At 33.7% G+C, this 27,110-nt stretch overlaps 2 protein-coding genes across 3 annotated transcripts in view; one reads left to right on the plus strand and one right to left on the minus strand.

Annotated features, from left to right (window-relative positions):
* The window catches only part of ATRNL1 (attractin like 1), a 211,900-nt gene that overhangs the window by 105,926 nt on the left and 78,864 nt on the right, over nucleotides 1-27,110 (plus strand). Inside the window, exon 10 of one of the 2 annotated variants that reach the window (XM_039237622.1) lies at nucleotides 21,306-21,460. In XM_039237622.1, coding sequence (XP_039093553.1) covers nucleotides 21,306-21,460 — 155 coding nt within the window. Of the gene's footprint in view, nucleotides 1-6,312; nucleotides 6,391-21,305; nucleotides 21,461-27,110 lie in introns of those variants that run through there. The other variant, XM_039237623.1, reaches the window with a different exon arrangement.
* Nucleotides 6,119-7,732, minus strand: LOC120235347 (lupus La protein-like). The gene is given in 2 exon segments (XM_039237625.1): nucleotides 6,119-7,586; nucleotides 7,588-7,732. Coding segments are annotated over 2 exon segments (1,215 nt in total). The 5' UTR covers nucleotides 7,633-7,732; the 3' UTR covers nucleotides 6,119-6,416.

Below are 27,110 nucleotides of genomic sequence, written 5' to 3' on the forward strand. Positions count from 1 at the left end.
ATACTATTAATATCTGAGAAATTATAAACCAAACTATATACATCTAAAAATATCTAAAAGTAAGGTGAAAAGGCAGGTTGCATTGGGGGAGGTATTTCCAGCACATAAGGCCAACAAAGGACTGTCTTCCTGAAAGAGTAGAAAAGTAGATCAACACAATGTCAACTAACTCAATATAAAATGTGTAAGAGTCTTGAATGGATATATCATGTAAAAGGATATTCAGATGGCCAAAATACATATTTGCTCAACTTTGTTAGTCACTAGAACAATTTAAGACATTGAAGTACCACTACAAATCCACTTAAATGGCTAAAATTTATAAGACTGCTAACATCAAGTGGGTAGAAACTGGTAGAAGCACTAACTTTCGACAGTTTATGCTAAATTTCAATACACTCACTCACATATGTAATGTATGAATCTGTTGAAATAGTTATCCTAGTTAGGTATCCAACAAATGCATATGTTTGCACTATAGTCATACAGGATCCATGTGACAGCATTTTTTAAAAAAATCAATAATCGTAAACAAGTGGAATATCTGTCATCAGTTCCAGTAGATAAGTCATATACTCTTACGATGGAATGCTATGCAGTAATGAAAATGAAAGAATCATCTCTATGCATCCATGCAGTTGTATCTCCCCAAAATAATGTTGACCAAAAGAAGTCAGAATCAAAAGAATATGCTATGATTACATTTAAATGAAGTTTAGCACTAGGAAATACTAAACTATGGTTTTAGAAGTTATGATAGGGATTGTCTTTGGCTAGGAAGAATAGGGTAGTGATTGGGTTGAGCAACAGGGAAGGTTCTGAAGTGGTTACACAAATGTGTTCACTTGTGATAAGTCATTGAACTATATCCTTACAATTTGTGTGATGTATATATGATATATATGTTATACTTAATAAAACTTTATTTAAAAAAATAGTCAGAGAACTCTAGATGCTGGCGAGGATGTGGAGAAACGGGCACCCTCCTACACTGTTGGTGGGAATGTAAACTGGTACAGCCCCTCTGGAAAACAGTGTGGAGGTTCCTCAGGAAACTAACAATAGAACTCCCCTATGACCCAGCAATAGCACTGCTAGGAATTTACCCAAGGGATACAGAAATGCTGAGGCATAGGAGCACATGTACCCCAATGTTCATAGCAGCACTCTCCACAATAGCTAAAACATGGAAAGAGCCTAAGTGTCCATCCACAGATGAATGGATCAAGAAGGTGTGGTTTATCTATACCATGGAATACTACATGGCAATGAGAAACAATGAATCTGGCCATGTGTAGCAACATGGATGGACCTTGAGGGTGTTATGCTGAGCGAAATAAGTCAGGCAGAGAAGGACAAATATCATATGTTTGCACGTATAGGAGGATTAGGAGGAACTTGACGGAGGAACAAGGGGGAGAAGAAGGGCGCAAATGGTGGGGGAAAGGGAGAGAGGCAAACCATGAGAGACTCTTGAATGCTGATAAAAACTGAGGACTGATGGATGTGGGGGGGAGGGGGGATGGGCATGGAGGAGGACACTTGTGGGGATGAGCACTGAGTGTTATGTGGAAACTAATTTGACAATAAACTATTTGTAAAAAAAAAAAAAAAACTTTATTTAAAAAAATAGAAATCTGTGATTTGTGTTTACAGGTTTAATATTATATGCTAATGGTTTAGGGTAATTTGGAATAATGAAAGGTCAATTTTTAATGTATAGTTACCAAAATACATTATTTCGTCATTGTTATAAAAGGATTGAGACATAAACGTTTGGAGACACCCAGAGCCGTTGCTGCTACCCTCCTACCTCAGGACTAGTTGAGTCTGGTTTTTTTACATTTAAAGAGTAAGAGAACAAACAAACATTCTGTATTTGTAGGAATTTCTATTTCTCAAAAATGATTCCTCTTATAGTGTTAGGGTGTTTTATTATTTGGTATTATCATTTAAGAGATTTCAACTTTGCTGTAATAATTTTGGGTACCAGAACCATTGTGGTCTTGATTTCTTAGCCTTGTTAAATAAGAGATCTCCTAACGTTCTTAGCAGTTATGTGTTTGTAGAGCTTACAGTAGGAGGCTTTTTTGTGATAGTGGAAGCCTCAGATTTTCTTGACCTTTTGTTGAATACTGCTGTGTTCCTTTAACCTGTGAAAAGACATAGTAAGTTTTAACACATAAGGAACATTTTAAGCATTATAATTTACAACTTAACAGCTGTAACAGTCAAGTAATATTTTTTCCAGTTAAAGAAAACAGATTTCAGCTATATTTCTGGAAAAATTATAAAGTAGTGAGTCAAATGATAATGCTTCTGTGGTACTATATTAATTCTGTACTTTAAAAAATCTTTGAAATTACATTTACTTAAAATGTGTTTTTATAATGATGCTTCATCTGGTTACATAGAATGAGTTCTTTTAGCTTCTTAAGTTTGATATAATGGGGGTTATATTTATATTTTTATATTGAATAAAACAGTATTCAAAGCTGTTTTATTAAATTATTGAGTTTTTGTGATTTATCTAAAATTTTAGCTGTCAGAGATTTTGAAAAGTGATACAGGACAATTTTATAAATATGTTGTTAACACATTTTAGTAAATACTGATGACCATGCTATTTATTCATGGTCTTCATTCTTGCTTATTTCTCTGCATGATGAGTGTCTGAAATCTTTTCAACAAAAATTGTTGACTCTGTATCAAGTACTGTGTTGAGAATAATTTTAAGATAGAAGATAGATGATTTAAAATTTCATGGTTCATTAATATGTGGGAAGTAGTAGAAGTATACATATGTATAAAGAAGTAGTAGAGCAAATTTATTAAAATGAACAATATATATAGGTGAAAAAGATTATTGTCTTTATAAACACCATGATATGTTATGGGATTTGGAAGTTAGGAAAATATGGTTAAAATCTCATATGGATAATCTGAAGAAATAGTGATCTCTATAGCTCTACTTTTTAAGGCAATTTTGAGATGTATAGTACTTATCTTTTTTCCTTGTACTCTTTGAAAAACTGAGAAATATTGCATATGGACAAAAAACTATTGAAAAGCATTCATAGATAGTTTTAGAACAATGATGAAGTAAACATCTCGTCTACCTGAGCTAAGATGACCTTGCAACACTCCCAGAAGACCTTATGTGTGTCACCATAATAGCATTCCCTTCATTATCCCTGAAAGCAATAACCATTATTCTTAATATTGTGTTAATTATTTCCTTGCTTTCCATTGTTTTTTTTTTTTTTTTACAAATAGTTTATTGTCAAATTAGTTTCCACATAATACCCAGTTCTCATCCCCACAAGTGCCCTCCTCCATGCCCATCCCCCCTCCCCCCCACATCCATCAGTCCTCAGTTTTGTCAGCATTCAAGAGTCTCTCATGGTTTGCCTCTCTCCCTTATCCCCACCATTTCCCCCCTTCTTCTCCCCCTTGTTCCTCAGTTATGTTCCTCCTAATCCTCCTATACGTGCAAACATATGATATTTGTCCTTCTCTGCCTGACTTATTTCGCTCAGCATAACACCCTCAAGGTCCATCCATGTTGCTACACATGGCCAGATTTCATTGTTTCTCATTGCCATGTAGTATTCCATGGTATAGATAAACCACACCTTCTTGATCCATTCGTCTGTTGATGGACACTTAGGCTCTTTCCATGTTTTGGCTATTGTGGAGAGTGCTGCTATGAACATTGGGGTACATGTGCTCCTATGCCTCAGCATTTCTGTATCCCTTGGGTAAATTCCTAGCAGTGCTATTGCACTTCTCCAAAGAGGACATCCAGATGGCCAACAGACACATGAAATGATGCTCAGCATCCCTCCTCATCAGGGAAATACAAATCAAAACCACACTGAGATACCACCTCATGCCAGTCAGAGTGGCTAAAATGAGCAAATCAGAGAACTCTAGATGCTGGCAAGGATGTGGAGAAACGGGCACCTTCCTACACTGTTGGTGGGAATGTAAACTGGTACAGCCCCTCTGGAAAACAGTGTGGAGGTTCCTAAGGAAACTAACAATAGAACTCCCCTATGTTCCATTGTTTTTTAAACATATGTATTGGTAAGCAAACCACTCATTAGGTTTGTCTGTTTATGAATTTTGCATCTATTATAAAGCATTGTATGCTTTCCTTAGATACCTTTTTAAAAATCACATGTGTTGGATATATATTTTAATAGGGGAGGGTAGATAATAAAAATGGAAATAAAGTGTATTTAAATGGTAATAAGTGCTATGGAGGAACCGGCATGATGAAAGAGGCTAAGAGTTTCAGCTTGTTGAATTTAAATAGGATAGTGAGAGAAGACATCACAAAGACCACACGTGAGTAAAGACCTGAAAGAGTCAGGAAGGGGGTCATGCCAGAATCTGAGGAACAAGTGGAAAGCTAGTTTAAAAACCTTGAAATGAGCATATGCTTATCATTTGGAAGAGCTGGACTGGAGAGTTTTAGAATGGGTTAGGAGAAGTGGTAGAAAATGAGCTTCAAGTGGTAATTGGGAACACTGTCACATAGAGTCATTGAGGTCATTATAATGATTTTCTTTTCCTCCAATATAGGAAGCCATTGAGGGTGTTAAATAGAGATGTAAGATGCTCTGACTTAGGTTTTTATAGGATCACTTTGGCTGCTGTGTTGTGATTATAATACAAGAGCAGAAGCAAGGACGCTGGTTAGGAGGCTATTGTAATAATTTAGGAAATAGATGATAGCATTTGGGACTGAGGAGGCAGTGTGCTAGTTTTGAGGGCTGGTCGGATTCTGAATATATTTTCAAGGTAGAGCCAAGAGAGATTGGATAGACAAAGGGATTGGAAATAGAGTAGAGGAGAGGACAAGTGAAAGATGAATTAGACTTTTGGTCTCAACCTGCAAGCATGGAGTTGGCATTAATGGGAGGAGTAGGTTTGGTATAGAGAAAGATTAGAACCACAATGTTAGATATATATAGATCCTTTTTATATTTTCTGTTCTACTGTGGATAGTATTTGGAATATACCAAGTTTTGCTATCATGAACAATTATATATGTTCTTATTTAGTCTTCTCCTGTTTCATATACAGGTTTCTCTAGCCTATTTCCTTAGTATTATAAATGCTTGGTGATAGGCAGTGTCATTACTCAACTATAATCCAACATCATTTTACTAATTTATATTCCCACTAGTCGTGAAAAGGGAGTTTCCAGTCCTCTACAGCACTCCAAAATTTGGTGTTGTTTCATTTTTAAAATAAATTTGGTCAGTATGATGGGTATGACATGGTATCCCCACTTGGTTTTAATTTGCATTTCCCCGATTACATCTTTTCATGTTCATTGTCCATATATCTCTTCTGCCCATTTTTTCATATTAGTTGTTTTGTGTATCCTTCTTTTTGATATTAATCTTTTGTTAGTTGTATACTTTGTAAACCTGTTCTCTCCCAGATTGTGGATTTTCATTTGCTCTTTTTATGATGTTGTTTCATGAATAGAACTTTTAATTTTAATATGGAAAGGATCAGTCTTTTCATTTATGGGTTGTATTTTGTGTCTTTTACAAATGCTTTCCTACTTCAACTTTTTCTATATTTCCTACCAACATTTTATAGTTTTGCTTCTCATATTTATTTTTTAATCCAACTGGGTAGTGATACACTTTTTAGAAATGTGGACCCACTTTTTAAAATGTGGACAATTTAGTGAAAAGTCTATTCCTTTAATGACCTGTAATAGTAATAAATTTTTGTTAGAATTATTGTTAGGTGTTTACTTTTTTATACTTTTCTAGATGATATCTCTATTAGTTTTCTAAGGCTGAGAACAAAATACCACAAATTTGATGGCTTACAACTACAGAAATTTATCTTCTCACAGTTCTGTAGGCTAGAAGTCTGAAATCAAGGTGACAGCTGGGTCATACTTCCTCCAAAGGCTCTGGGGAAGACTCCTTTCTTGCCTTTTACAGCATCTGGTAACTCTGGGTAACTAAAGTTCTTTAGTGGTGACTGCACTCATCAGTCTAATATTTGCCTCTGTTTTCACATTACCTCCTTCCTGTGTCTGTGTGTATGTTTTCATATGGCCTTCTTTTTTTTTTTTTTTTTGCTCTTTTTTATATAGTACTTATTTTATTAGTTTGTACTAATACATTCTCATATTACAAAGGCAATTTAATGGAAGAATCTTTTGATATTTAAATCATTTGAAATAACACAAACAGAACTATACATTTAAAAAAAATCCTCATTTGGATAACAAAAAAGACAAGTTAAACAACAAAAAATTTTCTTTTCTTACAGGTGGATATTGAAGTGGACCTAATTCGGTTGTCTTTTTAAAAGCCTCTAAAGACAAAAGCAGCTTAAAATCTAATTAAGATGAATAAAAATTGTTTTTTACTAAACTACTGGTCTCCAGCACCATTTTCTGTTTTCTGTTTTTTTAATGCAGGTTCTTCTTTGTCTGTTTCTTCTCTGGTTCTTTTTGCCGGTCCGGATGCACCATTTTGATCATGTTCATCATCACTCTCAAATTTCGTTTTCTTGCCCTGAAACTGTACTTTTCCTTTAGCTGACCCAGTCTGGGCAGCTTTATTTCCCTTTCCTTTTCCTTTAAATCTGTGACCTTTTGACTTCCATTTGTTTAGAGATTCTTGTTGATCCTCAATGATTTTTTTCAATGCTTCTTTTTCCACATCTCCTTCTACTACTTCCCAAGTCACTTCTTTGTTCCTTAATTGTAGGTTACCATTATTTGCATCTTTGGCTTTATCCAATGCTTCCTTAGCTTTTTCTTTAAAAAGAATTATCCCCTCTTTTGCTCCTCTGACAAAGTCTATCCATTTTATTTCACCATGACTTGAGAAAAGGATGTGTAAATCCTCTCTACAGGTCTGATCATCTAAGTCCCCCAAAAACTTCAGCAAACAGCCAATCTTTTCTTCTAGAGATTTCATTTCAGCATGTTCTGCTAACTTTTGTTTTTCTTCTTGCTCTTGTTTAGCTTGTAATTTAGCTTCTACTTTACTTTGCTTTCTTTCTTCATTTTTTTTTGCAAAGTAATCTTCCTTGAAAAGTATTAGCAGGTCTGTGTCTTTATACTTCTGGCCAGGAGTGTCAACAAACTTCTTAGCAGATTCAGTACTCTCAAACACAACAAATATTGATCCCAAAAATTTGTGCAGTGTTCTTCTCATCTGAATATTTAGCACTTGACCTTTATCTTCTAACCATTCTTTTATGTCATCAAGGGTTGCATCAGTTGGGAAGCCTTTAATATAAACAGATCTGTTTTTTACATCATTCTTATATTCATCAGTCACTTCAGGGAGGGATTTGCTTGGAGATCTTCTGATTTTAGTTTTATCTTCACTTATTTCCATGAGTTCAGCCTTTGATTTGCTCAATGCTTCTACTATCACATTAAAGTCTGTTGTTAGACGGTTTAACCTATTGAATTTTATCATTATCTCCAGAGGTACCCAGCCTTCATCCAGTTTAATCTGTTCCTTTAAAAATTTGTCCCATGGCAAATTGAAGTCACCAAAATAATACTCAATTTGATGACAGATTTTTGGTCTCGAGAACAGCCATTTTTTCATTATCCCCATTTTCAGCCATTGTGGCTATCTTTAAGGTCCCGGTCCCACAGAGCCAGGCCACAAAAACACTAACAGCGACAACAACGTCCCCACTTCCCAGCGCCGCTGGCTGGCCTACCGCGCTTTAATATAGCCTTCTTATGAGGACACCAACCATTGGATTTAGGGCCCACTCTAATCTAGTGAGACCTCATTTTACTTAGCTAATTACTTCTACAAAGACCTGATTTCCAAATAAGGTCTCATTCTGAGGTTTGAGGTGGACATGAATTTTGAGGGGGGGCGCCATTCAACCAGTACATTATCTCTTCATTTCATTTTGGGCTGATACATGGAGATGCAGTTTTTTATGTTACTTTTATGTCTAACTACTTGCTGTATTTTAATAACTTATGTATAGATATTTTTTAGTTTAGTATTTATTGTAATAAATTACTACACATGGCTTCATCTAGAAATTTGACTCCCATTCTTTCCTAAGCACAGTTTAAGTAAATGTAATTTCAAAGATTTTTTAAAGTACAGAATTAATATAGTACCACAGAAGCATTATCATTAGACTCACTACTTAACTTTGTAATTGTTCTAGGTATAGCTGAAATCTGTTTTCTTTCACTTGAAAAAATATTACTTAGTTGACTGTTACAGCTGTTAAGTTGTAAATTATAAAAAATAATCATCTACTATAAAGATGATCAGATTATTTGCAAATAATGGTAGTTTTGTTTCCTCCTGTGTGGGTCTTACAGCTTTCTGTTCTTCTTACCTTATCATTTCAGCAGCAACCTCTAGCTCAGTGTTGAATAGAAATTAACAGGCATCCATTATTAGTTCTGAGCTTTGATGAAATGCTTTTGGTTTTTCTCCAATAAGAATGATGTTCACTGTGGGATTTGTAGATGTTTTTAAGAAAGATTCCTTTTCTCTCTGGTTTGCTAAGGGCTTATTTTATCATGAATGGATGGATTTCATCAAAGGTATTTTTTGGGATGATTATCTGATTTTTCTACTGAATAATTTACTGTGGGAAGTTATTTTAATTATGTTATTAATAACCTACAATTAACCCCAGATTTGGGTTAAGTCAAATTTCATCAAAATGTATTACTTGTTTTTTGGTTTGCTAATATTTTAATAAGTATTTTTAAATTGATGTTAGTATGTGGATTTGTGTGTGGTTTTCTTGAATATTCTTGTCAGCTCTTTGTGGTAAGGTTATGTGGGGCTCATAAAATGAATTGAAGAATATTCTTTTTAATACTTTGAAACAGTATTGATAAGACTGGAACTATTTTTTCCTTAATGTTTTATGGCAATAACCTTTAAGTCAAGTATCTGAAAGCAATTTTGCATATATAATTCTAACTACTAAATTCAGTAGTAGTTATAGATCTATTTAGATGCTATTTTTATTCTTGAATAAGTTTTGATGAGATATATTTTCAGAAATTAATCTCAGAAATCAGTGTCTTCAGTTAAATTTTTATAATGGTGTTCATTATGTTCTCTTAGAATCTCTAAGAGATCAGCAGCATCTGTAATTATGTTCCTGTTATTTATTTTTAGACACTATTACTATCTATCTATCTATCTATCATTTATTATTTTTTCTCAACTAAGAGTGAGTTGCTGACATGATGCCATTTTAAATCTAAACATTTTTATATGTGTTTACTAAAAAACAAGAACATTCTTTTCCATAATCACAGTATAGGTATCAAGTTTAGGAAATAAAATTAATGGAATTTACTAATCTAACCTGTAGATTTTATTTAACATTTCCAATTGCACTATTGTCTTTTATAAAAAATACAGCACTTTGTTACTGCTGAATTTGGTTTCTTAATAAATTTTGCATTTATGTTCATATGTGAAATTGCCTGTGGTTTCCCCTTCTCATAATATTCTTCTTAGGTTTTGAGGTTCTTTTTCTTGTCAGGTTTGGGTATTCTTTCGTGATTTAGGATCCCTATCCAGTATCCAACACAGTGTTTAGTTGTCATGCCTTTGTAGTCTTCTTAAATCTGGGACAATTTCAGTCTTTATTTTGAAGAATGTACCCAATTTGGGATGATTCCTTAGGATTAGTTTCAGGCTTTTCATTTTTGGCAGAATACCAAAATGCGTCATTCTATGATTTTTTTTGAAAAATAATTTTTATTGAGATAAAATTCATATAACATAAAATTCTCCATTTTAACCATTTTAAAAATGTACAGTTCAGGGTTTTTAGTATATTCATGTTTTGCAAACATCATTACTAATGCCAGAGTATTTCCAACACCCCAGAAGAAATCACATACCTCCCTAAACACTCTCTTTCCATCTCTTAGAAACCATTGATCTACTTTCTGTCTCTAGATTTGCCTATTTGTGATATTCATATAAAGGTAATATACAATATGTGTCCTTTTGTGTCTGGTTTATTTCACTTAGCATAATGTTTTCAGAATTCCTTCACACTGGTATGTTTTAATACTACACTCTTTTGTATAGCTGAATAATATTTCATTGCATGAATATAGCACATATTGTATATCCACTCATGAGGTGATGGACATTTGGGTTGTTTTCACTTTAGGATATCATGAATGAGGCTGCTATGAACATTCCTTTAGAGAGTAATTTTATATATTGGTTAAAGTTGTGTTTAAAATGATTCCAGTTTTTCTCAACTGTAAAGGCTCAATTTTTCCTTTGTAAATTAATAAACAGCCGTGGAGAGATACTTTTAGACTGTGTAAGTATTCTGTTTTTTATTAAAAACTTTTACCTAATCATTTTAGCATCTACCGAACATTCATGTGTGAAAGTTATTACTATCATGGTTACTGAATGGTGATATCTAATTTTATTATTCCTTCTAAATTCCCCCTGAATTTTTCTTCACCTAAATAAGTATGATATGATAGATTTTTATTTTATTCAGTGTTTTGTGATCTATTGCTTTTCTTCTCTATTTTGTTGCTCAGACTGTCCCAGAATTGGGCAGAGTGGACTTCTTTCTGTCTGGCTACTGTCCTCATTTAGACATGCCCTCATTGTTTTTTGTGCACTCATTCACTTTCTGGCACACATGCAAAAAAAAAAAAAATTCCATGCACATCTTGTTCATTCCTTGATGGAATAAGTAATTTCCTCAAGGAACTCACATTCCTTTAGTAAAGAATATTGTTTAGAAACCAACATTAGGGCCCTTGGCTTGTTTATTGCTTTTTTTTTTTTTTTTGATGTATTTACAGATGGTCTTAGAAGATAGAGCCAGGAAATATGCAAACATGTATGTTTGTATCTGTTTATAGAAATATGTATATATCTGTATCTCTGTACATCTGTCTGCCTAAACCCTGTCTGTCTAAACTGCATAATGATGCAGTACCACATCACAGGATTTATTCTTGCTTTCCTCTTTCATATTTGTAAATCCCTTCTGACAATGAGAAACCTAGATCAAAAGATAACTCTGATTTCTTTCATTGTAATTTTATAATTTGTCTCATATAGATCTTATATATATATTAGATTTATACTCATTTTATTTTTTTTGGTGCTAATATAAATGGTGTGTGCCTTAAATTTCAAATATTCATTGTTCATTGCTGGTATATAAGAAAGCAATGGATTTTGGTTTATTAAGCTTGTATTCCTCAACTTTGCTATACCTGGGATTTTCTGGTTGATTCTTTGGGATTTTCTACATAGACAGTCATATCACCTGTGGGCAAAAAGACAGTCTAATTTATTTCTTTCCATTTTGTATATCTTTCATTTCCTTTTTTTGTCTTACTGCATTGGCTAGAACTTTCAGTACGGTATTGAATAAGGGTGGTTTTGCCTTGTTCCTTTTCTTAGAAGGAAAGAATCTAGTTTCTCATCATAAAATATGAGTTTTTTTAGTAGATGTTCTTTATCATGCTGAGGAAGTTCCCTTCTCTTCCTAGTTTGCTGAGAGGTTTTTTTTTAAAATCATGACTAGATGTTGGATTTTGTCATGAGATTTTTGTATCTTTTGATATGAACATATGATTATTCTTTATCCTATTGATGGGATAGATTACATCACTTGACCTTTAAATGTTTAATCAGCCTTGCATAGGTGGATAAATCCTATCTGCTTAATCATTACATTAAAACTATTTTCAGCTTACGTTTCTCTCTGGTGGCTCTGGTAGCTGAATATTTTTTTCCTTGAACCATGTATTTTTTTTATTATTTACTGTATAGTGTTTATTTTGTAAAAAGAAATGATTGCTAGTTTTTAAAAGGAAAATATACTATGTTTAAAATATTCAACTTTAAAGTTCTTTATATTTGACAGTGGTATAATTTTGAATCTATAGATGTCTTGAGAATGGGAGTCAAATTTCTAGATGAAGCCACGTGTAGTAATTTATTACAAAAACCCAATATTCTTTCTTTTAATATAGTCTTAGTGAGATGTAATTCATATACCATAAAATCTACACACTTAAAGTAAACAATTCAGTGGTTTTGGGCACCTGGGTGGCTCAGTATCCTGGTGGCTGTCTCTCTCACAATAGATTGTGGATCACAATAACTTGAGATGTCTCAAACTCCTAATATTTCAGTAAAAAAATAGGTTTTAGTACATCCAAGTTAGTTAGCATATAGTGCAACAATGATTTCAGGAGTAGATTCCTTAATGTCCCATAACCATTTAGTGCGTCCCCCTTCCGACAACCCCTCCAGTAATCATCTGTTTATTCTCCATATTTAAGAGCCTCCCTGTTTTTATATTATTTTTGCTTTGCTTCCCTTATGTTCATCTGTTCCGTGTCTTAAAGTCCTCATATGAGTGAAGTCATATGATATTTGTCTTTCTCTGACTGATTTTGGTTAGTATAATACCCTCTAGTTGCATCCACATAGTTACAAATGGCGAGATTTCATTCTTTTTGATCGCCGAGTAATACTCCATTGTATTTATATCTACCACATCTTCTTTATCCATTCATCCATCGATGGACATTTGGGCTCTTTCCATACTTTGGCTATTGTTGATAGTGATGCTTATAAACATTGGGGTGCATGTGTCCCTTTGAAACAGCACATGTGTATCCCTTGGATAGATACCTAGTAGTGTAACTGCTGGGTTGTAGGGTATTTTTATTTTTATTTTTTGAAGAATCTCTATACTGGTAGAATCTCTATACTGGTTTCTAGAGTGGCTGCACCAGTTTGCATTCCCACCAGAAGTGTAAAAGAGATCCTCTTTCTCTACATCCTCACCAACCTCTGTTGTTGCCTGAGTTGTTCATGTTAGCTGTTCTGACAGGTGTGAGGTGGTATCTCCTTGTGGTTTTTATTTGTATTTCCCTGATGATGAGTGATGTTGAGCATCTTTTCATGTGTTGGTTGGCCATCTGGATGTCTTCTTTGGAGAAGTGTCTATTCGTGTCTTTTCCCCATTTCTTCACTGGATTATTTGTTTTTGAAGTGTTAACTTTGATAAGTTCTTTTAGATTTTGGATATGAACCCTTTATCTGATTTGTCTTTTGCAAATCTCGTCTTCCATTCTGTCAGTTGCCTTGTAGTTTTGCTGATTGTTTCCTTTGCTGTGCAGAAGCTTTCTATTTTGATGAGGTCCCAGTAGTTCATTTTCTCTTTAAACACATTTGTCTACAAATATAGATTTCCCTCTAAAGTATTGCTTTTGGTATATTCTATTTTTGTCTTTTCTTCATTTTCATTCATCTCAAAGTATTTTCTAATATGCTTAGGATTTTTTCTTTGACCCATTTATTACTTTGGAGTGTTTCATTTCCACATATTTGTGATTTTTTTCAAATAACTTCTTTTTGTTTTAATTATTTTAATTCCATTATAGTTAGCCTACAGTGTAATATAGTTTCAAGTGTCCGATATAGTGATTCAGAACTTCCATACATCACCTGGTGCTCATCACAAGTGTACCCCTTAATTCCCATCACCTAATTCACTCATCTGCCTCATCTACCTCCCCTCTGGTTTGTTTATTCTCTATAATTTATTCTCTATTTGTTTTCAGTTTGTTCTCTATAGTTAAGAGTCCGTTTCGTGGGGCACCTTGGTGGCTCAGTTGGGTAGGTGTCTGACTCTTGATTTGGGTTTGGGTCATGATTTCCCAGTTTGTGAAAGTGAGCCCTGCGTTGGGCTTCATGCTATGGAGCCTGCTTGGGATTCTGTCTCTCTCCCTCTCTCTCTGCCTCTTCCCTGCTCTTGCATGGACAAATAAACATTAAAGTATTTCTTGGTTTGTTTCTCTTTTTTCCTTTGCTTGTTTTTTTTTTTTAATTTTTAAAATGTTTAATTATTTTTGAGAGAGAACGAGACAGCGTGAGCAAGGGAGGGGCAGAGAGAGAGGGAGATATAGAATCTGTAGCAGGCTCCAGCTCTGAGCTGTCAGCACAGAGGCAGACATAGAGCTTGAATTTACAAATAGTGAGATCATGAGCTGATGTCTGTTGCTCAACTGACTGAGCCACCCAGGCGCCCTTTCTTGTTTTCCTTGATTCCACATATGAGTGAAATCGTATTGTATTTGCCTTTTTTTGACTGACTTATTTCACTTAGCACTATAGTCTCTAGCTCCATCCATGTCATTGCAACTGGCAAGATTTCATTCTTTTCTATGGCTGAATAATATTCCGTTATACACCCAAACACACACACACATATGTACACCCACACACCCATACCCTGCATTTTCTTTATTCATTCTTTAGTTAATGGACATTTGTGCTGCTTCCATAATTTGGTTATTGTGTCTCAAATAACTTTCTATTAGTTATTTCTAATTTCATTCCATTGTGATCAGAGGGAATACTTTGTATGATATTAATCCTTTTAAATATATTGAGGTTTATTTTATGACCTACCATATGGTCTCTCTTAGAGAATGTTATATGTGTACTTCGACAAAGACTGTGTATATTGGTGGTCTGTATGTTCTTCATATGTCTGTAAGGTCCAGTTGGTTTGTGGTATTAGTCATATGTATTTCCTTGTTGATCATTTCAATTCATTTTTGAAAGTTAGTATTGAAGTTTGCTACTATTTATTATTGATTTATCTATTTCTTCTATTCTGCTCATTTTTGCCTCATTTTGGGGGGTTCTGTTGTAAAGTCATATATGTTTATAATTGCCAGACCTTGGTGATGGAATGGTCCTTTTATCACTGTAACATATCGCTATTGAAGTCTAGGAACGTTTTTGTTTTTATGTCTGTTTTGTTTCATATTATAGCTACTCTAGCTTTCTTATGTTTATTATCTGCATAGAATGTTTTTCTATCCTTTTCTTTTAATATGTTTGTACCTTTCAACCTAAAGTATGTTTCTTGGAGAGAGCATATAGTTGGTACCCGTTCTTTTTAATCTTGTCTCACAGTTATCTGCCTTTTATTTGTATATATAATAGCTTTAATTTAAAGTTATTTTTGATATAGTAAATTGTCTCCCATTTTACTCTTTCTTAAATATCTCATTTGTTATTGTAGATAATGCTTTTTAAAAGTTACTCCTTTTTATTGCTCTTTTTGCATTAAGTAAATATTTTCTAGTGTAACATTTTAATTCTTTAATATTTTTTAAAAATATAATTTTATTTACTTCTTTAGTGTTGGTTTAGGGCTTATGATATCAGAAGTATATCAGAATATACGTGAGACTTCTACTAACCTAACTGCAGGGAAATATAAAATTGTTACTCTTTTAGAACTCTATTTCCTTTTTCATCTTTTATTGTGGTATGATTATATATATATATATGTTGCAAACTCAATAATATATTGTTATTATACTAATTTTATATAATTTTGTATCTCAAAGAGACAGTAGAAAGAAGAGCATGTATATATTTTTTATGTAAACTTGCTATTAAATATTTTTTGTGCTTTTTATTTGTTCCTGTTGATTTGCATTACTATTTGGCATCATTTTCTTACTTCAACAGAGTTTTGCTTCCATCTGTCACTTTGCTGTTATTGTCAAATATATTACATTTCTATATGTTTTAGGTCCAACAATGCACTTGTATTATGTGTCGTTTTATAACAATTGTTTTTCCTTTCTTGCACTCTGGATTGATATGCCTGATCCCAAACTGAACTGAACTTCCTTTAGTATATTGCAAGGCAGATTTTCTACCAACAAATGTATTAATTTTTGTTCACCTTGTAATGTCTTCATTTCGTTCATTTTTGAGAGGTAGTTTTGTAAACAAAGATTCCAGGTTGACATTTTTTCCAGATTTCTTGAGGTATAATTGGTAGGTAAAAATTGTGTATATTTATGTGTGTATATATAATGTTTAGATATACATACATGTGAAATGACTACCATAGTCAACCTAATTAACATACCATCATCTTACACAGTTTCCATTGTTTTTGGTTTGTATGGTGAGAAGACTTATGATTCACTGTCTTAGCAAATTTCAAGTATACAAAACAGTCTTAGTAACTATAGCAACCATGCTGTATATTAGATTTCCAGAGCTTATTTATCTTCCATAATTGAAATATTGAATGCTTTGACCTATACTGTGACTCCTTCCCTCCCCCCCCCTGCCACTGGTCCCCCAGAGCTTGCAAACCACCAGTCTACTCTCTGCTTTTTTGAGTTTGACTGTTTTTAGATTCCACATATAGGTGAGATCATGCAGTATTTGTCTTTATTTCACTGGGCATAATATTCTCCAGATTCAGGGACACCTGGGTTGGCTTAGTTGGTTAAGTGTCCCACTTCAGCTCAGGTCATGGTCTTGTGGTTTGAGAGTTTCAGCCCCACATTGGGATCTCTTCTGTCAGTGCAGAGCCTACTTTGGATCCCCCATCTTCCTTCTCTCTGCCCTCTCCTGCTTATACTCTCTATCTCTCTCAAAAATAAGTACACATTAAAAAATATTTTCCAGATTCATCTATGTTGTTGTAAATGGCAGAATTTCCTGCTTTTAAAAAGTGGAACTATATTATATATATTTATAATATATATTTATATAATATATATAAATTTATAATATATATAATACATGATATATTTAATTTATATATTTATATTTATAATATATAATTATATTTATATTTATAATAAATATTTATATTTATGTGCATTTTCTTCATTTATTTTGTTGACCACTTAGGTTGTTTCCACATCTTGGCTACTATGAATACTGCTTCATTGACCATGAGAGTGCAGATATATCTTTGAGATACTGATTTCATTTCCTTTGGACATATACCCTGAAGCGGGGATTCTGGATTATATGATAGCTCTTGGTAGTCCTTGTTTTAATTGTTTGAGGAAGCTCTGTACAGTTTTCCGAGCTGATTATAACCAATTTACTTTCCCACCTTTTGCTCCACAACCTCAGCAACAGTTGTTATTTCTTGTCTTTTTATTATAGCCATTCTAATAGGTGTGACATGATATCTCATTTTGGCTTCATTTGCATTTCCCTGATAATTAGGAATGTTGAGCACTTTTTCATTTATGTCATGGCAGTCTGTATGTCTTCTTTGGAAAAATATCTATTCAGCATCATTTGTCTATTGTTTAATTGGATTGTTCTTTTTTCTGTTGAGTTATATGAGTTTTTATATATTTTGGATATTATATTTTCTCTATTCTGCAAAGCCACGCCCAGTGCTGAGGGCCTCCCATTTTCTTCCCTTGGGCAGTGCTTGGAGTGTTCAGGGTTATGCATCTTCTACCAGTGCAACAGGGTTGAGCCAGGTGTGTGTACTCATGAACCATCTGCAGAAGCTCAAGTGAGCTACATGGGGGAGGGATTTATGGATTGCTGGGGACATGTTTGTGCTATTTGGGGTATGTTTGCAGGTGATGTATCCTATGAAGTTCGTGGATGGGCCTCTTGGTGGAGTTCATGAGGTGATTAGTAGAAACCTTGGCTCTTTGCTGAGTTCTGTGCCCTCGTCCCTGTGAGTGCCCTTTTTCTTCCTTTGCCAATCCTCTCATAGTTCTGGATCGGATGAGAAAGAAGTGGTCTAGCTGAACATACTCCCACTTGGCTGTGGCAGCTGGACACGTACTATGCTCTCACTTCCCCCGTGGGAGTAATTGTCGGTTGAAGGAGTTTCTCTTGGGTGTGAGCTGTTTTGCCTTGGGGGAGAGGCGATGTGGTGATGGGAAGCTCTTCTCACCCCCTTGTTCCTCCTTTTCTTGGAAGATTTGCTCTAAGTGACGTGGGACTTCTCTCAGCACTTCTGGGCTCCTACAAAGGTACTCTTGTCCCTGAATAAGCTGATAAAGTCTGTTTTTGTGGGAGGACGAGGTCAGAAAACTCTTATTTCATCATTCTACACCAGTCCCTATATTCTGACTTTTTTTTTTTATTCAGCACTTTGCATATGTTTGCATATGTTATCGTTTAGAACGCCGCTCTATGTCCTGTTGGGTTTCCCTTGTATGCAAAAGCATTGCCATCCTTTTGCTACTTTTATGATTTTCCTTTTCTCTGTGGTCTTCAGCATTTTTTACTATTTCATATCTGAGTGTGGCTCTTCCTTGGTTTTTTTTCATGCTTGGATTTCATTGAGCTTTTTGGAAGTGTACATTAATGTTTTTCATCAAATTTAGGAAGTTGTCAGACATTATTTCTTGAAAAATTTTTACCACTCTCTCCTCTGCACTAGTTTTCTCAGTAAATGTATGTTGTGACTGTTAATAGCACTCCCCATTTCTGCAGGCTCTTCATTATCATCTCTGTTCTTCAGGTTGTTCAGTCTCTTTCTTTCTATTTTCTACTTCAGTGATTTTTTTTCTTCTGGTTGCTGAAATTTACTATTTACTTCTCATAAATTTAAAAATTTTAATTATACTTTTGAACATTTTGGTGATTTCTGTACCTTTGTTGTTTTATATTTGATAAGGAATTGCCATATTTTCCTTGACCGAACATATTTATAATAGCTGCTTTGAAGTCATTTTGCTTCATTGTACATCTGAGGCTTCGAAAGCAATTCTGTTGCCTGCTTTTTCTGTGTGTATAGTTACTTTTTCTTGTTTCGTTGCCTGTCATAATTTCTTCTGAAAGCTGGACATTTTAGATAATATATTGTAGCAACTCTGGGTCCTGATTCTTCCTCCTTTTCTGGAACTGTTGTTTATTTATTTATTTATTTATTTATTTTCTTTTTTCTTTTTTTTTATATTTTTATTTATTTCTAGGAGAGAGAGAGAGACAGCGTGAGCAGGGGAGGGTCAGAGAGAGAGGGAGTCACAGACTGAAACAGGCTCCAGGCTCTGAGCTGGCAATCAGCACAGAGCCTGACGCGGGGCTCGAACCCACGTACCGCGAGATCATGACCTAAGCGAAAGTCGGACGCCCAACCGACTAAGCCACCCAGGCGCCCCTGTTGTTTATTTATTGACTTTTATTTACTTAGTGACTTGGCTGAACTGTTTCAGTGAAGTCTTTTTCTTTCTCCAGTGGGTCCTCTGATGTTGCTACCCCATGGAAGCAGCCGGGGAATGCCCCAGATCACCCGTGGGTGATGGTAGTTTAAGCAGGGTTCTTGCACTTTTCCCTCTGACCCCTCTGGTGAGCTGTCTGAGTGTATCCCACCCAGGTGCCTGTCACCACTAACTGCTGACTGCTTGCGTAGAATTCTCAGCAATGCTCTGGGGCATACATTGCTTCATAGTCCGTTTGAATTCAGTTTCCATCATTTTTCAGGGGTAGTCCTTATGAGGCTAGTCTTAGGGATTCTTCTTAGCTGTCTTTTCCCTGCTTCTCTCTGGTGAACTTTCGTTTAAGCTTATTGTTCGCCTGGAGCTGCCAGCGGTCTCAGTTGCTTACAGTCAAAACCTCCATTGTTTTCTTGAGTGCCCTTTAGGCTTGAAGTTTCTCCCCTTTTGTTACAAATAAACTCATTTCCCTTAGGAGAGCTCTGGCACTCTCTTTTTTTCAGTCTGCTTCTCCCTGGTGTGGGGCAGGGTGAGACGACAGTGCCACTACTTTCGAATTGTAGGTGGGTTAGTGGCTTGTCCCTTCTGGAATGATAATACTGTGTTATGTGCAGGGCACTAGAAGGGGATGGAGGCCTTTGCTCTTCTCAGCTTGCATGTGATTTCTACCCTGTGTCTGGTGTGGGTAAAGAGTTATTGGCCCTCCTGGTCTGCTAGGCCTGATGTATAGCTTATACTCTATAGGGTGAGGAAGAGGATGAGCATTCAGCCCTTTCCTGCTTTCTCTTTGAATGGAGCCTCTACCACCATAGCTGGGGGCTGTCTGTCTGTTCTTCCTGGGTACATATCCATGGCCTGGACTAGGAACTGAGGAATGAAGCAGTTCTCTGTTATTTACCCACCTGGGGTTCAACTTACTTATTGTTGAACTTGTTGTGTGTGTGTGTGGTGGGGGAGGGTGCAGACATGAGGAAGGATGGGAGCAGATAATAGATCAAATATCATGGACTGCTGCTGTTCTTACTGAGATTTAGTAGATATTTTCAGTAAATATTAATTGGTTGTAGGGTGCCTGGCTCACCTAGTCGGAAGAGCATGCAACTTGATCTCAGGGTTGTGAGTTCAAGCACCATGTTGGGTGTACAGATTACTTAAGAAATAAACTTTAAAAATTTAATATTTCTGATAACTTAAATGTTTTTTAACTTTTACCAATTATAGTTCTTTTCCTATATACAGTTTGTGGAACTTCTCATATTGCCATTCTGGAAGTCAGTTCCATATTCATTAGGCATTAATTGCTATAGGTTTTTGACATATATACTTACTGTACTATATCGTACTAGGTTTATGTTCTGATTCTTTTTTAGTACGAGTGCTTCATTTTAGACTACTTACCAAGTATTGATTCATATTGTCAAGCAGTTCTATTATACAGCAGTACATTAAAGTGAAATATAATTGTGATGATATATTTATAGTACTTTATCTTAGTTAATATTTCATTAAAAGAACATTTATATTAATGTTTCTAAAAATGCATTGTGATTTTGCACAAGAATATGGATATAGCTCAAAAATAATCTTGAGCAAAAGAATATACACACAAATGAATATAAGCTATATGATTCTATTTTATAAAGCACAAAGAAAATGATACAAATACAACAGACAATCCTAAAATTTATATGGAGCCACAGAAGAATGAGAATAGTGGTAATATTCTTTTAAAAAAAGATCTCAGTAGTGTTTACTTAGTTGTGTTCATCTTGTGAAAATTCATTGAATTTTAGACTTAGGTGCGCTTTTATGCATGTTATATTTAAATAAGAACTTAGTGTATTATGATTCCATATGAATTACGAGTTTTAACTGAATACATTTGAGAGTGAATTTATTATATTCAACATTCTATTTACTTTAGTATTTAAAAGTGGTGGTACTTTGGTCCTCTTGTTTTGAGGACACTTGTTTCCTACTTTTATAAATGAAATAAAAGTTCAAAATATAAATTATTATAAATCATGAACAATTATGTTTAATATTGTGTTTCCTCAAAGCATTTAAATATACTGTGAATCTCAAAATATCAAAAATATTGAAATTTAGAGGCCATTTATGAGTTGTTAAAAAATAAAGCATGTTATTTTCACAATTTTAAGGAAAATTCTATATGCAAGTTAGACCCTCTATATAATATATATAAAATCAGGGAGGTCTTTTTATCCTTTGTAATACATTTTTAAATTTTATCCTGTAGGACTATTTTGAAAGAAAGTGGGTTTGCCAGATACCTTCATTCAGCTGTTCTTATCAATGGAGCTATGCTTATTTTTGGAGGAAATACCCATAATGACACTTCCTTGAGTAACGGTGCAAAATGTTTTTCTGCCGATTTCCTGGCATATGACATAGGTATGTATCTGTTAGGATTGTACATACATAATAGGAAATATCAGAAATTTGTCATGTAGAGATTCTCAAATACATTAATCGACAGCATGTGTATATGTCATTTTAGAGATAAATTCAGTGACAGATTATGAATGGAATTCTCTCTAATTTCAGCACAGTAGTAGTAGAGGGCCAGGAGAACAGACATTCTAGTTTTGAATGTCCTTTTTGAAGGCTTTTGTGTATTATATCCCTATGTGAGCAATTTACCAGTCTATTGTGTTTGATTGTTGCCATATTATATGTTTTGATAGCAGGTAGATAATGGAGCACTATCAAATTATATAAATTCAAATAGTAGGAATGCAAACATTTTAGAGCTAGTGGGTATGAGCAAGGATGCATTTAAATGAAACACACCAGATATAGTTACCTGGTATAGGAAGATGATAGAAGTATAGAGACAATAGATCTAAAGACATAAGATTTGGGGACAAAATGGAAACCTAGAACTTAGCTAGGAATGGAAGTAACTGAATAAAAATCTTTTCCAGAGAACCAGAAATACAGTGCCTTTTTACAGTTAACAATTTTAATTATGCTATCTATAGTCCTATCAATTTATAAATATTAAATTAATGTATTTTTTGAAATACTAAATTTAGTTACCCAGTAGACCATTATAGAGAAAACATTTCTGTTCTATGTATCATTTTATAGATAAAGCCTAGTTGATATTTAAAATATATTTAGCAGTAGTTCAGAACACTTTTATGTGGTGGTGTAAAGTAATATGCCAATTTTGAGCTATTAAGAAATATTCTGATAAATAAAGATAAGTGATCAAAGAATAACACATTTTATAGATTTAAGCGGTATACTTTTGCCCTTGAACATCATAAAGGCACATAGTCTACTCTGAAAAATTATTTCAAGTGGTGGCATAGAAAGCAAATTATGCCTATTAATACGAGGTTTGATTGTATACTATGCATTTGGAAGGATATTCCAGGTGATAAAATTAAACATGCTTTTTAACTCTAAACTGTGTGTGTATCTTTCTGTGATTAATCATTAAAAAGAATCCATTGCCTATAGGATTTTTTGATCCTAAATAATTAAATATTTACCTTTTTGGACTAATAATTTGAAGTGATGATTCATGATCAAAATTGGATTGTCTTGGCTTTTGGAGGCTTCTAAATCAGTGCTGAGATCCTGAAAAATGGGTTAAATGACGTAGTGAATCGAGGCTCCTTATTGCGATCTGTCATTGCCAGGCTGGGGCTATCAACATACTGTTTTGGCTGTGGTGATGAGACAGTAAGCTTATTTCCCTTGAGGTAGATGGTTTTGTTGTTTTTCTTATACGAATAAAAATCCTAGAGAAGTGTAGTTTTGTTGTTATTGTTAAAAATCTATGAATTGAGATTTTGAAACTTTCAAGAAGATTCTTTAGGGAATTTCCACCTAATGTCTCTATTTTAATGAAGAAATTAATGTTGAGCTATTTTGTAGCTGGCATATTGGGAAATTATTTTTATTTCTTCCATATTGTTCAGGATTATTATATTTTAGGGCTTATGTATCACAAAAACTTACCCAGGTGTAAAAAATTAGAGGTGTTAGTTTCAGAGAGGGCAGGGAGGGAGAGAGAGATCAAGATTATCATTATTCTGATTATGATTTGTTAAGTGTTTCTAAGAATTAGATACTATGCTAAGAGTTTTACACACAATATCTTAACCTCTCTAATAATTTTGTAACGAGGTGTTAATACATTCATTTCCAGAATATTACCCAAAACCATGCAGGCGGCAAGTGGAACATCTAATTTTTGTAACTTGCTATAGCCTTACCACTTGACTACCACATGCTGCTGGTTTTTGGGTCCATTGTATTTTGTTAATTATGGCAACAAATTATCAGACATCTATGTTTAATAATGTTTCTTAATACTGTGGAAAGATAGAAGCAAATATCAGTTTCATTTTTCAAGCAAATTGTTCAAATGGGAGAAAGATTAACATTTTAAAGTATTATATTTTAACATAACAGTAACAACAAAGCATTAACAGCATTAGCAACAAAAATGTAAAGCAAGTGTATAATTCAACATAGGATAAAAGTGTTTTATCTCACTCGATTATTTTTGTGTATTTCCCAGTAAAGTTCTCCCCCCAAATCTATTTTTATTCTCTTGGGTTTGTGGCATCGAATGCTGGAATAGTTTCCTGGAAAAAATATTTTTTTATATTTCAGAAAATGCTTTCCAGAATAATTGTTTTTCTTTTTCTTTTTTCTTTTTTTTTCTATATAGAGTACATTTTTTGTGGAAATAAAATACAACCATTGTGTAGTGAACCAATGAGAAAATAGATCTGTTTTGAAAAAAGGTCATGTTCCTAATTTTTCTCTTTAGTACATTACCCTTGGACTTTTATGTCATGTTTACCTGGAATGCACTTGAGGGCTTAACTGATTGGTTTGTTTTATGATGTTTAAATAAATAGGAATATTTGTGCCATTTAATTTTTCATTGCTCTAAAAAGTACTATTCCAATCTTACTACCATAGTAAATTTTCGAAAGTGAATATTGTTAATCTTTGAGGATATAATCTGGCCTTCACATTTCTCATTATATTATAGATGATAGATATGGAAGGCACAGGACAGTAATTTTTTTTAACATGGCTGTACCTTGGCATCCCCTTTGAAGGTTGTAGGGAAAAACTCTAGATCTATATAATCAGGTTCTCTTAGATAAGGCACTGGCATCTATATTTAAAAAAAAAAAAAAGTAACCCAAGTGCAACTGGTAATAGACCCAGGCCCAGTTAATGGGACTGAATTAACTGTAACAGATAGAATGATAATATTACTTAATGTTCTAGTCTGTGAATGTAGCTTGAAGTCAGATAACTTTTTTTAAAAATTGTGGTTATTTTTATTGCCTCCAGAGAGCCACCATGACACCTTATTGAAGATTAAAATGATCTTTGTGGTAAAGATAACCTTCTGCTAAAGATGTAATGGAAAAACATGCCTCATGCTGATCCCATGTTATGAGACATTTATACGTTGAAACTGTTTGGCTGTACAAAGTCCATGCTGTCCTATTAGTTTTCTAGGGTTAGTAGGAAAAAGGTATCAGGTAGTTTGTTAGTTTGTTTTTCTCATCTCTAAAGGTCAGTAGGTGGTTTGACTGGGGATTTCAACATTTACAAGTGAGATTGTCATGAATTGAAACATACCTCGAAATCAAACTGAATTTTGAGACAATATTCAGAATCATCATGTAAATAGTTATTACAAGAATTTTAGGTAAGCCTAATATTTACTTCAGTGTTTTTAATTACAAATGGTAGTTGTTATTCTTCAATAAGAAAATTTACCCAGTGGTTAGGTGAATGTATAGAATTCTGAAACAAGATGAAGGACGATTCAGAGGAGATGCACTGATCATATTTTTTTTCTTCAAAATGATAGTAGAAACATGAAAATGTGATTTCCCAAGTTAGATTATTTCATAATAAGAGAGGGAGTAGGATCTGTACTAGAAATATGTTTTGCAGAAAGCAGATATATTGAAACTGAAGCTGGAACTTTAAATCAGATTAAAATAATAAGAGTTTGCAAAATTTTATTTTTTTTGTTTGAAGTAAGCTCTACATCCAGCGTGTGGCTTCAACTCACAACCCTGAGATCAGGAGTTATGTGCTCTACTGGTTGAGGCAGCCAGGTGCTCTAATAACAAGAGTTTTAAAAATAATTTTTTCGAATTTCCTTATACATAATTATTTAAAAACAGTCAACAAAACTGAAAAGGAATTTCATGCCTACATAAGTAATATTTTAATTGGTAATGTGTAATAATGTATATAGTTAACCACATAGTTAAAGCACACTGAAGGTATAGTTCACTGTATGCTTAAAAATCACTTGATTAGTTTACTCAGCATAGCATGCATGTTTTTGTACACTCCTGTAGAGTGTGTGTGCATGTGTGTACAATGGGTATAATTTTTATAAGACATATAATTTCATTAAAATCATATTTAAATTAAAACATCGAATTTTTAAATTCTTTGAACACCAGCAAAATTATAAAAAGTCTAACTTGTTTGCTCTTGATGTTTAAAATTATTTTCATTTTCTGGAAGTTATTATATCATTTCCTTTCTTTGTTTATCAGTATTTCTCTACGGCATTTGTTAAGTTCTTAGGGCTCTTCCTTGATGAAAGCAGTACCCTTTGCCTGGCCACTTGAAAGAACATTCTGTTTGTCCATGAGAAAAACTCTTAATCATTCACACACATTTTTTCACTATGATGTTTGACACTTAACACAGGTTTTATAATATAATACTCATAAATAATGACCTCTGTGTAGTATGTATTATTATGCTTATTTATAGAGGAAGAAACTAATTTAATATGGTTCAGCCCAAAGTCACATAGGTCATAAGATTGTATATTCAGAAACTGAACCCAAGCCTAAGCTCAACTTTCTTTTGATTCTACCCTGCAATTTGATACCGATTTTTCCCTGATTTAAGAAGAAAAAATGGAATGATCTATTATTGGGGAAAAGGCATACAATATTCGTTAATTAGCAAGACACTCAAAATTAATTTTATTAGTAGATTTAATCAGATTTGTAAGGTATATTTGAATTTTATTGTGCCTCTCCTCTTCCACAAATTTTCAGAAAATAGTGACTTCAAGATAGAAAATCAAGGAGAAAGAAAAGAATAATGAACAATAAATCTCTCTTTCTCTTGTTTTAAATGGTTTTAAGTTTTAAATGCAAAATTGTTTTAAATGCAAAAATTGCTGAATAAGGATTCTTGTTACAAATATAAAATTGAACGGAAATTTTCAAATGCCTTAACAGAATCCCAGGGGAAGAAGGCAGGGGAAAGCAGTCATGAATATAGAATCTAAATTTAAAAGAAATTATTAGCAGTAGAACTCAACAGCGTTTCAAAAGTATAATAAATTATGACCAAGTAAGAGTTATTCTAGGAATTCATGTATGATTCATTATCAAGGAATCTATAAATATCATTTATTACATCAAGACTATTTATGGAAGCCAACAGGAAATATCAATATATGTTAAAACTGTAAAATAATTTCCATTAAGATTGAGAGTCAAATAGTGGTAACACACTTTTCCTGACTCAGAATAGGAGACTAAATAAATGTTTATGGAGTGAATGTCAGGGGAAGAAATCCTGAGTGAAGCTGTGGGTATGAATTAGGTAACCTAGGAAAGGTGTGCACCTTTTACAACATTAAGAGCAGTTTTGACCTAATTAAGTGCAGTTTTTTCACTGGGGGAAAAAAACCCAGTGAAACACCATCTTTTAAGGGGCAGGTGGGAAAACATTTTTGGCAATATTTTCTATTATAATTTTTCTACAATATTTTCTATTATAAAATTATACAGACCATTAATAGAAGTTTTTCTTTATGTCCATCTAGTTTTGAGTCTTGTATACACAATCTGTTCTTCTTAGTCATATGAATACTGACTTTTGAACTTGGATTTCATGTGGATTCTAAAAAGAATCTTTAAACTGTGTCCTTAAAGTATTAAAGATACATGTTTTCATGAAAAGTATGAATATTTATAGGAAAATTAGCCAATGAATATTCATTGTC

This window comes from Hyaena hyaena, unplaced genomic scaffold (genome assembly GCF_003009895.1).
Source record: "Hyaena hyaena isolate Hyena2069 unplaced genomic scaffold, ASM300989v1 scaffold_128, whole genome shotgun sequence".
NCBI lineage: Eukaryota > Metazoa > Chordata > Mammalia > Carnivora > Hyaenidae > Hyaena > Hyaena hyaena.